At 26.6% G+C, this 17,647-nt stretch overlaps 3 protein-coding genes across 4 annotated transcripts; 1 reads left to right on the top strand and 2 right to left on the bottom strand.

The window, feature by feature from the left end:
- Nucleotides 1-1,896: 1,896 nt before the first annotated feature.
- Nucleotides 1,897-6,189, bottom strand: LOC123265026 (endoplasmic reticulum resident protein 44-like). 2 transcript variants are annotated; one of them, XM_044728608.1, is made up of 7 exons: nucleotides 6,033-6,189; nucleotides 5,543-5,612; nucleotides 4,705-4,857; nucleotides 4,033-4,333; nucleotides 3,877-3,924; nucleotides 3,334-3,629; nucleotides 1,897-2,251 (listed from the first exon to the last, which is right to left on the bottom strand). In XM_044728608.1, the coding sequence occupies exons 1-7, from the start codon at nucleotides 6,087-6,089 to the stop codon at nucleotides 1,917-1,919; spliced, it is 1,260 nt and encodes a 419-aa protein (XP_044584543.1). In that variant the 5' UTR covers nucleotides 6,090-6,189; the 3' UTR covers nucleotides 1,897-1,916. The 2 variants fall into 2 exon arrangements, with proteins under 2 accessions (XP_044584543.1, XP_044584547.1); XM_044728612.1 differs by lacking the exon at nucleotides 3,877-3,924 and having other exon boundaries at nucleotides 6,033-6,187.
- A 1,936-nt stretch (nucleotides 6,190-8,125) lies between these two features.
- LOC123265048 (endoplasmic reticulum resident protein 44-like) lies at nucleotides 8,126-11,267 on the bottom strand. The gene is made up of 5 exons (XM_044728634.1): nucleotides 11,233-11,267; nucleotides 9,275-9,430; nucleotides 8,908-9,211; nucleotides 8,537-8,841; nucleotides 8,126-8,463 (listed from the first exon to the last, which is right to left on the bottom strand). The coding sequence occupies exons 2-5, from the start codon at nucleotides 9,300-9,302 to the stop codon at nucleotides 8,234-8,236; spliced, it is 867 nt and encodes a 288-aa protein (XP_044584569.1). The 5' UTR covers nucleotides 9,303-9,430; nucleotides 11,233-11,267; the 3' UTR covers nucleotides 8,126-8,233.
- Nucleotides 11,268-12,990: 1,723 nt separating this feature from the next.
- LOC123265038 (thioredoxin domain-containing protein 5 homolog) lies at nucleotides 12,991-17,574 on the top strand. Its single transcript, XM_044728622.1, has 5 exons — nucleotides 12,991-13,152; nucleotides 13,256-13,451; nucleotides 13,590-13,739; nucleotides 13,819-13,927; nucleotides 15,817-17,574. Exons 2-5 carry the CDS (start codon nucleotides 13,300-13,302, stop codon nucleotides 16,567-16,569), a joined length of 1,164 nt encoding a protein of 387 aa, XP_044584557.1. The 5' UTR covers nucleotides 12,991-13,152; nucleotides 13,256-13,299; the 3' UTR covers nucleotides 16,570-17,574.
- The last annotated feature ends 73 nt before the right edge of the window (nucleotides 17,575-17,647 follow it).

Raw genomic sequence — 17,647 nt, forward strand, 5'->3', positions numbered from 1 at the left:
TCGATAAGGTAACGCTTTGATAATTTAAATGATTTTAAATAAAAATAATAAAATAAATAAATACGGACGTTAAATCGTGCCTGGATTAAAATGTTGACGGTGATAAATATTAATAACGTTTAATTGAATAAATAACTTTACGTAAAATATGAAGAAACAATAAATGCAATGAATTGATCTAATTATTTTTGAAATTCAAAGTCACTTTCTTGAACATTGATTGCACATTTATCGATTTAAAAAAATATATATACACTTTATTGACTTTCTATTTTCTACGATCCAGAATATCGTGAAAGGTCTGCTTCATTAGGATTTTCGCCAGAGTAATAAATAAAATAATTAGAGATGTGATTTTAAAAGATTGCTAAAATAATTCAAAATAAATAAATAAAACTGTATGTGTGGTTTTAAATATACATATTAATATTATTATCAATATATATGTATATTTATGTGTGTTAAACAAAATATACGCTGTCTTATATAAAGATATAAAAAGGATAGTTGATAATTACAATGAGTTATACGGTGATGATGTGTACTGATGGAATGTAATACATGTATATCACGTTATTCATGAAATACAGCCATTTTATAATGGACATTCAAACCAATTATTGTCAATAATTTTTTTTCCCTCTCCCAATTATTATAAATGACGGAATAAATTATTTGTTTAAAAAAAATATTAATTTGTCACGGGTTCCAAGGTTTGTGGAAGTCTTCTCTCATCTCTTTAAGGTAATTTATTAAATAAATAAAAGTTATTTATTTCATTGTCATTAAAACAATGACAAATGTTGGAGTTTAATAATAAATAATAATAATGATCAATGACTTAGACAAATGTTTATTAACAATAAAATTAATACCGTCGTCTATACAAATAGCAGAACATTATCAGAATGATTTCAATAGCTCGTATATAATATATTAAATGTACTAGCAAATCTATGTAAGATATAAAAAGAAAAGATTCATCACGAAAATAATTCGATTTTTTTCTATGTTAAATATTTCATCATCCATCAGATTCAAATTACACTCACACTTGTATCATTATTAAACCAATAGACTCATTTTTATCAAATATGAAACTCGTATGCATATATACAGTTACATCGTTACTTTGTTAATAATTGTACAAAATCATATCCTGCAGATTAGATCGACCGAATAAAGTACGTGAAAAAAAAAAAAAAATAATAATAATAATAATAATCTTAAGATTTATTTATGTTATTGCCTTTAAATTGATTGTATCCATTTTTATTTAATAAATCAGAGATTCTTTAAATAAAATATTTAATATATTAATAAATTTACGGAGTAATATAAACATAATTATAATTATATTCAATAATTCTATTTATAATTACATAAAAAAATAATTAGTATTAATTTTATTTTTTAACTTTTTTTTCTTTTAATTGTACTCCGTTCAATTATCCCTGATTCATTTGATTAAACGAGATAAATTGCTCAGCATTAAATCCTGTGCCCCAAACGATAGTTAAACAAAATTAATCAATACAAATATTCTAACGTTTTTATAAATCATAAGTATTAATTTACATAGTTATTATTTAATTATACAATTTATTATTTAATTCATTCATTATTAATCTTATCAAGAGCACTTTGACAAAAGATTGATAAGATTAAAACTCATTTTCTATTTAATTAACCGTTTAATATTAATGTTAAATTGTTTTAAATACAATATAACAACTAAAACTCATTTTAAAAAATTTTACACTCCATAAAATCGCTAAGCATAACGATTTTATAATAAAGTAATAATTACAAAACCAACTCAAATAATTATTAACTCACTATTTTGAGCTGTTTTCTTTTTTTCAATTTTTTTTTGTTTTTCTTCATTTTTTTTTAAATAATTCACATGTCTGTTTCTACAGTTCATCTTTAAGTAGCGTGTATCTGTTTTTGCTTGGCGCGAGCTTCTTGAACGTTGATTCCGGTGGAACAGTAGGTGTTCTTGAGTCGTCAGTTAATTCATTTGTTGGATCTGGACCATAGTGATATTCACGATGCAATTTACCAGAATAAAGGTCACGTAAAAATTGTTTTAACTTTCCCTCTTCATCAATATCTTTAAATCTCGGGAACAGATACATATGCCGGAAACTATCAATTGCTATCAATGGTAAATCCGATGGACTTTTGCCTAGATGGTGGAGCGGATGAGCGAATTTAAATCCATCAGCCGTCAAGAAGTTTACATTCTCTGTTAAAAAATGTAAAATATCAATTAATTAGCTGTTTATTAACATTCAATTACTTATCACACCAGCCACTTAATCGATAAATTTATAAAAAATTTTAATAACAGATTTCATTTAACTTAAAATAGTTATCAACTTTTTAGTTCTTACAATAAAAATTCTGTTTACATTCTCTTTAAAAAAATATAAAATATCAATTAATTAGCTGTTTAATAACATTCAATTACTTATCACACCAGCCACTTAATCGATAAATTCATAAACAATTTTTATAGCAGATTTTATTTAACTTAAGGGGGAACACCACTGTAACGATCGAAAAAAAGAGGTGATTTTCGGGAATTTTTTTGACAGCCAAAATAAAGAAATTTGGGAATCGGGGGGTTTTTTTTTTTTTAATTTTATTAAGGGTACATTAAAGATTATTACCATTAATTTTTATTAAAAAATATTTAATTATTACAAAGTTATTAACAATCTCGTCGAGCACTGGAGAAAATTTATCCCCTCCACGGTCGGTTCGATAACTCAAAAACAGATCATCTGAAAATAAAAACCCAAATTGCTTTTTAATCAGTAAGGATGTAGTTACCATCGCACGTACGGAATTTGAAAAATTCTCATGTTAAAGAATTTTTTAGCCGGGTTAAAACAAAAAAAAATAGTAAGAATAGTGAGAAAATTTTCAATCAATCGCCATTTGTTTTTTATTAAAATTTTTAAAATTCCGTACTTGCGACGATAACTACATCCTTACTGATTAAAAAGCAATTTGGGTTTTTATTTTCAGATGATCCGTTTTTGAGTTATCGAACCGACCATGGAGGGGATAAATTTTCTCCAGTGCTCGACGAGATTGTTAATAACTTTGTAATAATTAAATATTTTTTAATAAAAATTAATGGTAATAATCTTTAATGTACCCTTAATAAAATAAAAAAAATCCGATCCCCAAATTCCTTTATTTTCCCTATCAAAAAAATTCTCGAAAATCACCTCTTTTTTTCGATCGTTACAGTGGTGTTCCCCCTTAAAATAGTTATAAACTTTTTAGTTTCTGTAGTTCAATTAACTCGAAACTTACGTTTTTCATCAGTTAATTTCGATGAGACAATGTCTTTAAACTTCTTAACATTTTCAACATCATCAGGTGCATGAAATAGAATGAGGAACGGCAAGCCTTCTTCGGTTAACTCCTCAGCATTTTCAAATGTTATTTCTCGTACAAGCGGTATACATTTCTCTTGGGCCCAGATATTTAGTTCATCATAAACAAGTAAACTTCCTTTATAAGTTTCGTCTTGATCATTTGATAGAGCCTTATCAGGCCTAAATACAATTATTGGTTGGTTCGGTGGATGCATAGCACGGCTAGCGTCACTGATTGGATAAGTAAAGAATTATTAATGTTTAAAAAAAAAACTTGAAAAGACAAAATTATGAAAAGTATTACATGATAAATAAATAATAATAAACAACATGTAATATTTTTAAAAATAATAACATTATGCATAATATATTATCAGATTTAAAACGATGAGTCACAAAAAAATTATTTGCGACCTTGAAACTGAAATAAAAAAAATAGTGCAAGCTAGTGCTTAGTGATTAGTTATGTTTTACTCACAATATTTCAATATATTGTCCTATTTCACAGGCTTCATTGGAGCATAAGCTTGTTAAATTATATTAGTCATTTAAATTTAATATTAATGATAAATAAACCCTATTTTAATTTTTTTAATTTAAGTATTTAATAATTAAAATAATTAGTTAAACATACCCAAAGCCAACGTGAAACTGACAGTCGTCTTTTAAGTTGATAGCGACCTTACGGAACGTATCATACTCAGGAAGGTCTTTCCTATCAAAGTAACCAATAACCATACGTTTTTTATCGTCTAGATCTGTTAATTCTTTCAAATCATTGAATTCTCTGATAGGATCTTCCAATTGTTTTTTAATGAATTCAACAAATGCCTCGGCTGATCGCTGGCCACGATACTCTCGCTTGGCCGGCTGACCATTTTTGATTATCTTCAGAGTTGGGTACTTGGTTATTTGGAACCTCGACGCTATGGAAGCTGTAATTAAAATATAATAAATATCTTAGACTATCTTGAGTTACCGGTTTATTATTCAGCGAAGTATGAAAAATCATTGTTGATATCTTCGATTAAAATCTGGAATCAATTGCCAGCTGATTGTATGACGTTACCGACCTTTACGGAGTTTCGAACTGCTTGTTATCAATATTTTTTAATATCGGATAGAATTTAGTGATGATTGAGTGTTTAACACACTACTTTATATATTATATATTATATTAAGATTTTTTTGTATCAATTTTGGATCGCCGCAAGGAGTTTTGACTTTATGGCCAATTAAATAAATAATAATAATAATAATAATCTTGTCAAAGATCTAATAAATATAAAAATAAATTATAACTTACACTCTTTATCACAGTCTACTTTTCCCATCACCACACTTGCACCACTTGGCAATTCTTCCTTTAGTTTATCTGCGGCTTCATCGAATATGGGAGCTAATATATTACTAAACCGACACCACTCAGCATAAAAATTAATAAATACTAATTCATTTTCTGGAAATAAAAAATTTTAATAAGTAAAGTTTTAAAATTAAAATATTAAAAATACCCTAATAATTACAATCAATCAACTTATCATAACAAGTATCGAGAATTTTTTTTTTAATTTTCAACCAGGAAGAAAAACACAATAATTATTAATATTCTAAATTACAGTCATTAACTTTAACGATAATGTTCAGTGCATTCAGTTTATTAAGACTGCTGTTATCACTAAAAGTATTTGTTTTTGCAGTTAACTAACTTTAATAACAAATTTAAAATACAAACATGAATTTTTTTCTTTTTCAACTGAACATAATCAATTTAAAATAAATTTTAACGTTGATTGAAGGTTTAAATTACAAAGAAAGGTTTAGGAATTTAATGACACCTGCTGATAAATGAAATAATTGATAAGAATGTCATTTAAACTAAGTAAACTAACAAAAAGCTACTATATACTTGGTGGCAATATTAAATAGAAAAATAATATTTAACACAAACATACAAAGTGTTGAAAAAAAAAAACATTAGAGAAAATTTAAATTATAATAAAATATTTTCATTACAAACTTATTTACTCAATCTAAATAATTCATAAATATTATGCGATAACATTTAATGATAGTTGTTATTGATTGCAAGTATTATAATGTCATAGATTTTATAATTATGATAATTAAAATAAAGTAATTACTCATTAACTCATCGAAATTGCTACTAGTAAGTTGAACTGCCTCTCCATTGACATGATGTGTCAAGAATACCTAAAAAAAAATTTTGTTTAGCATAAAAAATAAATTAAATGAAACCAACTGTTGTAATTTTTTTGTTCATTAGTGAGAAATTTATTTAACAAGTGCAAAAACGAAGAAATGTGATAATTAAATTCAACAATAAAGTTGATAAAAAAATTCGTTGATAAGCTTGATAGGTTATAAGTACTTGCAAGGTTATACTTGCATAAATTTAAAAAAAATTTTTGGAAAAAAAATCATGAAATTTGTGGCCAATCAATGAAAATAATACTGTAAATATGTTAGAAAATTGTCAAACTATTGAACATCAGGTACAACGTCGGCTTCATAAAACGTGTCACAAGAACAAGTGACAAGTTGAATAATTCTAATAGTTAAGTGTTTAAAGGTATTAGGAATGTATTGATAATTAAATGAAAGTGTACTTACCGATAAAATTGTAAAAATAATAAATTTAAATTGGAAGAAACAGCGGTTATTCGGCATTTTTTACTCATTAATTAATTACGTTTAAAGTTTAACTAAAATGCCAACATCGACAGTAGGCACCCAAAGATGCGTCAACTCAAGTGAAGTTAGTGGGTAAGCAGGTGTATACATATCGAATGTCAAACTGAGAGTAGGGATATTACACGTATCAATGTATCGATACTGTTTTAAACATCGATCTTAGTATCGAGATGAGAAGAGTTTTAAAAGTTTAAATTGTTTCACATTATGATTCAAGGGATTAGAGACTTTTATAAATAAAATATAAATAAGAAAAATTTGTTTTTTAATAAATTAAAATACAAAATCCTTTTTAAGGTATTTTTGATAATTGCATCAAATAAACTTTCAGAAAGTATTGTTTCATAAGTGATGATAAAAATTTCTGATTATTTAAAAAAAAATATGAAATTCTTATTCAAGTATTTTGTTTGGTAATACTCATTGAATTTTCAAGTATAAAAGATATAATTATATATAATAAATTATCTTTTTTTTTTTTTTTCAATGTTAATGGTACAATGCCTTTCAATGATTCGTACCGGTCAAGAATTTTACGGAAAATGGAAACATCAAAATTTGGCCAACTCTAAATAAAGAAATCACTAAGAAAAAAATTTATATAAATATTATATTAGAAATAATAAAAAAATTATTTGTCTAAATAAGGATAATTCAAAATTTCGATAATAATAAAGGTAGTAATGTAAAAATTTAGTTACCAAAAAAATTGGAATTATTTTAAAAAAGATAAGCATAAAATTATAAAATTTAAAAATAAGAAATCTATGAAATTAGACAAATCATAAAACAAACAAGTGAAATGACAGATATTTAAAAAAATGGAGAAGAATAAATTTAGACAAGTCAATAAAAAGACAATTGAAAATTTAGAAATATAAAAAAATTGACAGTTTTAATTATTCGTAAACTTAAAAAATAGCCATCTCTAAATATAGACCAGTAAATTTAGATATCTTTAATTTTGGACATCTCTAAATATTTACAAATATAAATTTTTACAATTCATAACAAAGACGATTAAAAACATAGTAATCATACAAAATAAGTACTAAGAAATTTAAAATACAAAAGATAGCTAAAAATTAATTAATTTTCCTGTGACCGCTGCTCCAGGAAGTTATAAAGTTATTTGCGATCAATTGTCCTGTTATTTTTAAAACACACCAAGATTTTGCTTTTAATCTTAGTAAAAAATATTTTCGAGGACCCGGAACTACCAACAGCTCCTGTGACCGCTGGTCCAAGAAGTTGTAAAGTTATTTGCGTTCGATTGTCCTGTAATCTAAAAAATACACCAAGATTTTGCTTTTAATCTTGGTAAAAAATATTTATGTAGACCCGAAACTACCAACAGCTCCTGTGACCGCTGCTCTAGGAAGTTGTCAAGTTATTTGCGATCGATTGTCCTGTAATTTTAAAAACCGACAGAGATTTTACTCTGTCTAAAAGAGATTGTCTAAAAGACAGTCGATCAAAAATAACCTACAACTTCCTGGAACAGCGGTCACAGGAGCTGTTGGCAGTTTCGGGTCTACGTAACTATTTTTCACCAAGATTAAAAGCAAAATCTTGCTGTGTTTTTAAAATTAAAAGACAGTCGATCAAAAATAACCTACAACTACCTGGAGCAGCGGTCATAGGAGCTGTTGGCAGTTTCGGGTCTACGTAAATATTTTTTACCAAGATTAAAAGCAAAATCTCTGTGGGTTTTTTAAATTAAAAGACAATCGATCGCAAATGACTTTATGGCGCGCAGTGCAGAAATCTCAAACTTTCTGCCCTAATAGTGTAATATACTATTCTTCTCCATTTTTTTAAATATCTGTCATTTCACTTGTTTGTTTTATGATTTATCTAATTTCATAGATATCTTATTTTTAAATTTTATAATTTTATGCTTATCTTTTTTAAAATAATTTCAATTTTTTTGGTCACTAAATTTTTACATTGCTACCTTTATTGTTATCGAAATTTTGAATTATCCTTATTTAGACAAATAATTTTTTTATTATTTCTAATATAATATTTATATAAATTTTTTTCTTAGTGATTTCTTTATTTAGAGTTGGCCAAATTTTGATGTTTCCATTTTCCGTAAAATTCTTGACCGTTACGAATCATTGAAAGGTATTGTACATAAATGGAGATTTTGTCAATTTCCCCAAAAAGAAGTCGTCTATAAATTCATTCAATTTTCCTGGACTATATAAATCGTCAAAATCAGGAAATACATAACAACCTTCAATATTTTTTATTTCAATCATAGCTAAATTAGGCTTATATCGCTTTGGATAATCCTTGAAATATGTTGATTCAGATACATTAATCGCAATAAATATTAGTTTTTCTGAAATAAAACATAAAAATTTTCTGTCTATACATTTTTTAAAAAATAATTGTTTAACGATAATTTTGCTTACCTTTTTTATCAATAAGTTGAGTGGAAATAATATTTTTAAAAGTTTTTACCAAATCACTATTATTTTCATGGTATAAAATAAGGAGTGGCAATTTTTCATTATCTAATAAATAATCCAAATATTCTTTGGTATCTACTTGATGTACTACTGACAAATTTTTATCTTTTATCCAACTGAATAATTCATCAAAAGAAGATAAATTTCCTCCATAAGTCTGTGATTGTTCATCAAAAGAATTTTTATCAGGATGGAAAATTATCGTAGGAACCGTAGAATGTCCTGGATGTAAATTTTTGCTAGAATCACTGATAATAAAATATTTAGGATATCTTAAAACCATTCATTATTTATAACTTATGCAATCATTTTACCCAAAACAAGCATAAAATGTACTGTTTTCCTTAAAATTCATTGCTACTCTTCGGTAACTATCATATTTTTGGTCTTTCTCATTGAAATATCCAATAAATTTTCCACAAATTATTTCAGAGTCGACATCAATAAATTCCTCTAATTGAGTAATTTCTATCACTGGATCTTGGACTAATTTCGAAACAAATTGTGTAAGTTCTTCAACTGTTCTTTTGCCTGGATACTGTCGCTTAATTGTATGGCCGTTTACAATGAATTTAATGGTGGGATAAGCACAAATATTGAACTTTAGACCCAATGTATCTAAATAATACCAAAAAAAAAAATCATAAAATAAATTTTATAATTATTTAAAGAAATATTTACGTTCAGTATCCACGTCAACACTGCCCATCACAACTTTAGACGGCTCTGGATGTAACTTTCTAACTTCTTTACATGCTTCCTCATAAATTGGCTTTAATCGTTGACTGAATCTACACCAGTTTACATAAAAATTAATTACGACCACTTCACTTGATTCTGAAACATTCATAAACCAATTCCTAGCCCTGATTAAGAAATCTCATTTGGAATGATTCGAAAAGACGCGGGTTTCATCATTTCAAATCATCCCAAATTGTCAGGATGATTTGACTTTCAAGCATAAATTTTACAACGAATCATTTTATATCATATCAAATAATAAAAAAATGTAATATTATTTTATGATTTAAAATGATTTGAAATGATTTCAACTTCCAAATCATTTTGAATAATATTGAATGATAAAATAATATTATAATTTCTGGTTTTCTAGATGATTTAAAATTATTTGAAATGATTTCAACTTCCAAATCATTTTGAATAATATTGAATGATAAAATAATATTGAAAATTCTGGTTCTTCAGATGATTTAAAATTATTTGAAATGATTTCAACTTCCAAATCATTTTGAATAATATTGAATGATAAAATAATATTGAAAATTCTGGTTCTTCAGATGATTTAAAATTATTTGAAATGATTTCAACTTCCAAATCATTTTGAATAATTTTGAATGATAAAATAATATAGAAATTTCTGGTTTTTCAGATGATATAAAATTATTTAGCATAATTTAAACGTTCGAATCATTTTAAATAATATTGAATGATAAAATAATATTGAAAATTCTGGTTCATCAGATGATTTAATATTATTCGAAATGATTTCAACTTCCAAATCATTTTGAATAATATTGAATGATAAAATAATATAGAAATTTCTGGTTCTTCAGATGATATAAAATTATTTAGCATAATTTAAACGTTCGAATCATTTTGAATAATATTGAATGATGAAATAATATTATAATTTCTGGTTTTCCAGATGATTTAATATTATTTGAAATGATTCCAACTTCCAAATCATCTTAAATAATACTGAATAACATTGAAAGCTCGTTTGGGTAATTTTAAATTTTATAAATTTCTTTTAATATTTTCGATCCCAGAGTGATCATAATCATTTAATTGTTATTAGTTTGATAAATAGAATGGTAATGAAGGTGTCGTTATAGGGATACAAAAGATTGAATTGTCATTGTTACATAGGTATAATCTTATTTTTTATTGAACCTCAAAACTATTGGGTTGTAGACATACATAGTCAGTCATAGAAATCAAAGATAAATTTTCTACTCTAATAAATACCATTTTTGATACTATTTTTTTTATATCTATAATTGTAAATTTATTTTCCCACTCTTTTATAACAAATATATGTTCAAAAATATCAAATTTTTCTACTGCAGCTACTGTTACCTTTACGTAAACTTGATCATGTCGATTATAAAAGCAATAAATTATTTCTAATAATAATGTCGAAAAAATAATTTAAAATTAATAGAAATTAAATTTCAAGTTATTTTGAATTAATTTAAATCATAATTTTACAATTTTTAAGTATTTAAAATGAGCAATTTTTAAGTATTCAAAATGAGCAATTCTAAATCATTTCGAGTTATTTTAAGTCATAAAGTTATGGTTCAAAATTATGGACAGCTAAGAATTTTGAATCATTTTAAATAATTTCAAATAATATAATTATGATTTAAAATCATATACTACTAAAAACTTTGAATAATTTTGAATAATATAATTATGATTCAAAATGATTCAGAACTAAGAATTTTGAATCATTTTGAATAATTGTGAATCATAATTTTGCGATATCATACAATATGAAATTATTAAAATTTTTCGAATCATTCCAAATCATATTTCTTAATCAGGGAGTTGCAATTATTCGAGGATCGCAATTTCATATTATGGTGCAATACATTTAATAACGTTCTACTAACCGATTATTCTTTCAATATTTTTTTCATTAATTGAAATTACACATTTTTTATTTAAATTTGGATCCATTTCCTGTGAAAATATTTAAAAGTAAATATATAGTTGAAAATTGTATGTGATCAAACGTATATGATCAACAAGTACGTTAAAGTAACAACAAATCATGCAACTTTACTATGTATGAATAAAAATAAATAATTTGCAAATACTTACTAAAAATATTTAATAATAAACTTTTTGTATTGATAATAAAATTCACACAATCACTATTTGATAACAAGTAAAAATATAAAAAAATAAAATGTGGAATAAAATTTATTCAAACTTGTCGCGTCAACTGTCTAGAGTGAAGTGAGACTCAAGACTGAACCTTGGAACCCCGCGAGTAAAAAAATTTTTAACATTGATAAAAATAACAATAATAATACATCATCGTAGGGATAAACCTATTAGATTAATATTTAAGAATTATTATTCTGTTAATTTATTTACAATTAAATAAATAACCAAAAAAATAAAAATATATATTATTAATAAATGGAAGAAAAACATAAAAATATGTAATGACATTAAAGTTAGCTGTGCCATTTGATAAATTTTGAATTTTATTTAACAATTAAATTAATTCTAAAAAATTATTGAAAAAAAATTGCATTTTTAATATTTTTAAATTTCTACATGCCAATTTTTTTTTCTTATATTTTTTTCCACAATTTATTAGTTGACAAAAGTTCTAAAAATTATTAAAAATCTGCTAAATTAATTTTCATAAATATGTATGAGAAATTCGACTTACCGACTGCAGTCTTTATGGATTGAAGAGGCAAGTCACGAGAGATACGAGTCGAGATGAAAAATTATAGCCCACAGTTATTTACAGTTTCATTGAGTTTACTGACCTTAATTAGAATAAAACTTTTTACAATCACTACTTTCACTCACAATTTTCACTACTTACACATTCACAATACACTTATATTAATTTATTTAATTAAAAAATACGATCGACTTCCCGCCTTTTTTTCTTTCCCCGGCAAAGAATCAACGCCATTTTGACAAAACGCTAAACGCGGAAAAACTAATGAAAAAAAAATATCAAGCTCCTTATTTTTCCATTATCGAGTTAATAATAAATAACGCAATTTAAGTAGAAAAAAAAATGATAATTACTCGAAAAATATTTATCAAATGACCGCTGGTGTAGTTAAAAAGAACATTGTACGATCGATGACAACGTAATTTTTATTTAGCTCGTAATTAGATAAATACGCGACAAAAAACAAAACTTTATTAATCTATTTGTTCATTACGATCAATCTTACCCGATGAATGTACTATCATAATATTTTTAATGGAATTACCGGAAATGTGAGCTAAAAAAGAGCAAGTACTTGCGAGCGGTCTAGTGCAGCCGGGATCCGGAACGTTTGTGTCCACCCGAACAACGTTTAACGGTTGCACAAGTTATCTGGCTGAAAGTCTCATTCTATTGGCTACTAACTGGCGCCCAACAGAATAAGCCAATGAAAACTTCCCATTTAAAAAAACCACGCTATTGATTCTGGACCAATCATGAAATTCTGTGTAGAAATACATGCGCAGTGTCTTAAAAAAATCTTTAAATAATAAGAATAAAATAATTTCAATTAATAATAATGAGTATTAAAAAAAAAAACAAACAAGCTTTTTAATAGGAATTTGTGTTTTTTATTATAATTATTATTATTAATTTTTACTTGATAAATTACCCAGCAGATGACGCATCGAAAGTCTGAGAGGGCGGATTCTAACCATAGATAAAAAAAAAACAGATAAAGCCGCTAGAAATCGCTCAATTTTGTGATAAATAATACAGCGTTCATTAAATAATCATCCTAGTCGTCAACAGTAATTTAATTTATAAATAAGAAATTTTAGTTAAGGTACGTTAGTTTTACTTTATTTACTCCAAATTTATATTTACATGTCATTACCACCACCGGTGACGATGACACATAGCATTTAAATTTTCTGAAACTATTTCAGGACATTTCAGTTGTTTATAAACAAGTTCACTCAGTTAAGGAATAATGATGCGTGTTTTTATATTGATCTGTGTTTCATTGCTCATACAATTGGCCTCAACCCACGATGAAGATGTCCATACAGTTCAGTATAACGAAGAAACTTTTCCCACTGAAGTGCCAAAAAAAAATCACTTTATCATGTTCTACGCTCCATGGTATTTAGACACTTTTTAATTTTATTTTTACAATTTTTCTATCTCAAAATATCGAGTTTAATGTCGAAACTATTAAATATTGATAGTAATGATTAGATTTATTTAAAAATAGATTGATATTTACGATAAATTTGACAGGTGCGGACACTGCCAAAGATTAGCTCCAACATGGGAAACCTTAGCTGAAATGTTGAACGAAGAAGAGGATAGTCGTGTTAAAATTGCTAAAGTTGATTGTACAACTGATAGCTCTATTTGTTCAGAACATGATGTCACGGGTTATCCAACGTAAGTTTTATATTTTTATTCAAAGTATTGGTTTTCATACAATATACAATACATTATTTTCATTTTACTCTTTTTTCAGTTTGAAATTTTTCAAAGCTGGTGAGAACAACGGCATCAAGTTCCGAGGTACTCGCGATTTACCATCATTGACTGCATTTATTAATGAACAATTAGGAAGCATACCCAAGGTAATATAATTTTATTATTTTGTATTTAAATATAACTTGGGTTTTTTATCATATTATTAAATTTAATTTAATAGAATTAGATTGATAATTATCTAAACAAATTTCAAGCAAAAAATTAAATTTATATTCTATTTTTTATCTTTTTTTAGAAATCAAATTCTTTTAAATGATTAGCATCTGATTTATCTATTTGATAGTGATAGCCATAGTTGAATTGTAGTATACTTATATTTACATCAGTATATCCAAGACTAAATTAATAGCAATAACATGAGTAAATATTTCGATTTTATTTCCATGAGAAATTCATGCGCGAAGGCTTCAATTATTATAATTATTAAATATTGGATCAATAATAAAAACTCTGAAAAAAATATTTTTGGATTTACACTTTCATTAATGTTTTAAAAATCTATATTATTAAGAGAATAAGCAAAATTTTTTGGCCAGTGTATTTAGATGATAAAATGGGTTTTTATGGTTGTTACGTTCTGGAATTTTGGGTCTTCCAGATAACGACCTTTAATAATTTTTAAATCCCAGGTTATCCTAGTTAGGGAGTCGATAGACCCCAGGTGGGCCAGTTGCTAGACTCTTTCTTAAATTTTTAAGTTATTGCAGGGTTCAATTGAATTAAAATGCAAGATTTCAATTAATTAAATATATTATAAAAATTCAAATAAACTCGGTGGAGTCAGTCGGTCTCCGGACGTACGTCCGGGGCCTAAGATGTTTGTCGGCTGACTGACTTGCTCTGGATTTGCATCCAGTACAGTAATTAAAATTTATAAATTTTGCAACGCCGCATCTCAGGTTACCCAATTCTAGAGACGTCGTCGGAGTCCAGCTCTCACACTGAAAAAGTGTTTAGGCTGGAGCCCGAGGAGTCACTTATCAGAAAGAGATTCCGTTACTTCGCTGATGATAACTAAAAGTCTTCACCAACGAAGCAAATGATAATTCTAGGAACTCTAAACTAAATTAAAATTAATTATTTGTAATTTTTTAAAATTTTAAATTGACGGGAACGTTACAATAGTTAAATTTGGTATCGTTGGAAAATTCTTGACCTGGAGTTTTGTCTTTTCATGGTTTCATATCATTCTCACCAATAGTCAATTAATGATGATAACTATTTAGGCTGCATTCGATAATGATCTATCTCTAGATACATAATTAAAAAATGACTTTGTATCTTGTGAACTATTGACATTTTTAAAGATATAACCTCATCCAGATGTTACACTCATCAAGAACTTTCATTTAAGTACCCACATCATTTTTTCATATATTTATATATATTATATATATGTATATATGAAAAATATATTAAAATGCATGTGGGTACTCAAATGAAAGCTCTTGATGAGTGTGACATCGGGATGAGCTTATATCTTTAAAAGGGTCAATAGTTAAGACAGCACAAGGTATTTTAACAAGTATTTTGTGGACTATTGACATTTTTAAAGATATAAGCTCATCCCGATGTTACACTCATCAAGACCTTTCATTTAAGTACCCACATCAATTTTTCATATATTTTCATATATTATATATATGTATGTATGAAAAATACATCAAAATGAATGTGGGTACTCAAATGAAAGCTCTTGATGAGTGTAACGTTGGTATGAGCTTATATCTTTTAAAAGGTCAATAGTTAAGACAGTACAGTGCAACAACAAAAGTCATTATTTAATAAAGCAAAATTTTACTTATTTATAGTTCACAAGTTACATAGTAACTGCAAGGTTGCTAGTAAAATTATTGAATTTATTAAAAAGAAAAGTTCACTTTTTAAATTTACCAATTTAAAATTCAAAAGAAGATAGCACAAAAAAAAACAAGACTAATAACTTTTCAAACAAATAATTAATTTGTATTCACAGGATGCTGAGTTAGACACAACAATCCCAGACCCTGTTAATGGTCTGATCGAATTAACAGATGCAACATTCAACGACCATGTAGCTAAAGGGTATCACTTTGTTAAATTCTACGCACCATGGTGTGGCCACTGCCAAAAACTAGCACCAACATGGGACGAGCTTGCCAAAAGCAACAGCCATGACACATTAGTGAATATCGCCAAAGTCGATTGCACGCAGTACCGTTCCGTTTGCGAGCAGTTTGATATCAAAGGATACCCGACATTGCTGTGGATTGAAAACGGTAAGAAAATAGACAAATACTCAGGCGCTCGCACCCATGAAGAGCTAAAAGAGTACGTTGCTAAAATGCTACAAAAGAGCACCGAAAAAGTTGACGAGAGCGATGAAGCTGTAAATGATAACATTCAGTCGGTATTGAACCTCACTGGTGAGACTTTTGAGCACGGAATTGAAAAAGGAGTCACCTTTATCAAGTTCTTTGCACCTTGGTGTGGACATTGCAAGCGTTTGGCCCCAACCTGGGAGGATTTGGGAAAAAAATTCATCGACAACCCCAATGTCCATATCGTTAAAGTTGACTGCACTCTGTCGACCAACAAGCAATTGTGCGACGATCAAGAAGTCGACGGATTCCCGACCCTTCTGTTGTACAAAAACGGACAGAAGATTGATGAGTACAATGGATCTCGTACGCTCGACGATCTTCATGATTTTGTCGTTGAGCGTTTACAATCTCACGATGAATTGTAATTGCATTTAATATTTTTAAAATTGATTGTTGTGATTTTTATTACAAGTTTTAATCAATCAACTTCCACAATAACTTAGAAGTTTTTATTTTACAAATTAATTAACACTAATATTAAATATAAGTTTGAGAAGTTTTGAATCTTTTTTAGAAGTTAGAATTGTGTTGAAATAATTTTCAAACAAACACATATTGTCGATGTAAAATAGTTATTTAATATTGTGCTTCCAAAATTATCAATAGACATAAATTACTTAATGAGCAATACAATATTTTAAACGTTATTGTATTATTATTCCATATCAGTCAAACGATACAGACCAGTGGGGATTCCCAGTAACAAACATTTATTTTTTAACGAACAAAAAAATATAAAATCCACATTTTTTAATTACTTTCATTGATAATTATTTTATTAATAAAAATAAAAAAAATTGTTGAAATTATTAACTAATAATTTCGACAATTAAAATAAGCAATTATAAATTGTGTAATAAATAATCATAATATTTTGAACTAAGTATAACAAAAAAAAATTACCCAGTGAATGTTATTACCCAGTGAATGATATTATCAACAATAAAAGTATGCATTTAATTATAATATTTAGTAGACTTAATATCAACATTAAATCAATTGTGATTTTAGTTTGTATGATATTGTGCAAATATATGGTAGAATGAATTTAGTAACCCGAAATCATGATGTACTTTACAAATTATAATTATTATTGTGATAGATTAATCTTTATTGTAATTAACATTTACATCGATAGGTATTTGTATGTGAACAAACGAGGCAATCTACATTAATTCCTTTCTATATAATAACTAATAATAATAATCAACCTAATTTATATTTGATACCATCTATATAAATATTAATTAATGTAATGATTGATTTGTCAATCAAAGCCAGACTTGCTAAAAAACAGATGTTATTAAATATTGTGTGTAAATTTAAATGAAAAAAATTATGTTAATAATAAAATGATATGATATATCACAGATGATGCTTTAAATATAATAATAATAATAATAATATTCCTAGGTAGTGTGTAGTAATATTACAATAATAAAT

The sequence above is a fragment of the Cotesia glomerata genome, linkage group LG1 (assembly GCF_020080835.1).
Source record: "Cotesia glomerata isolate CgM1 linkage group LG1, MPM_Cglom_v2.3, whole genome shotgun sequence".
Lineage (NCBI taxonomy): Eukaryota > Metazoa > Arthropoda > Insecta > Hymenoptera > Braconidae > Cotesia > Cotesia glomerata.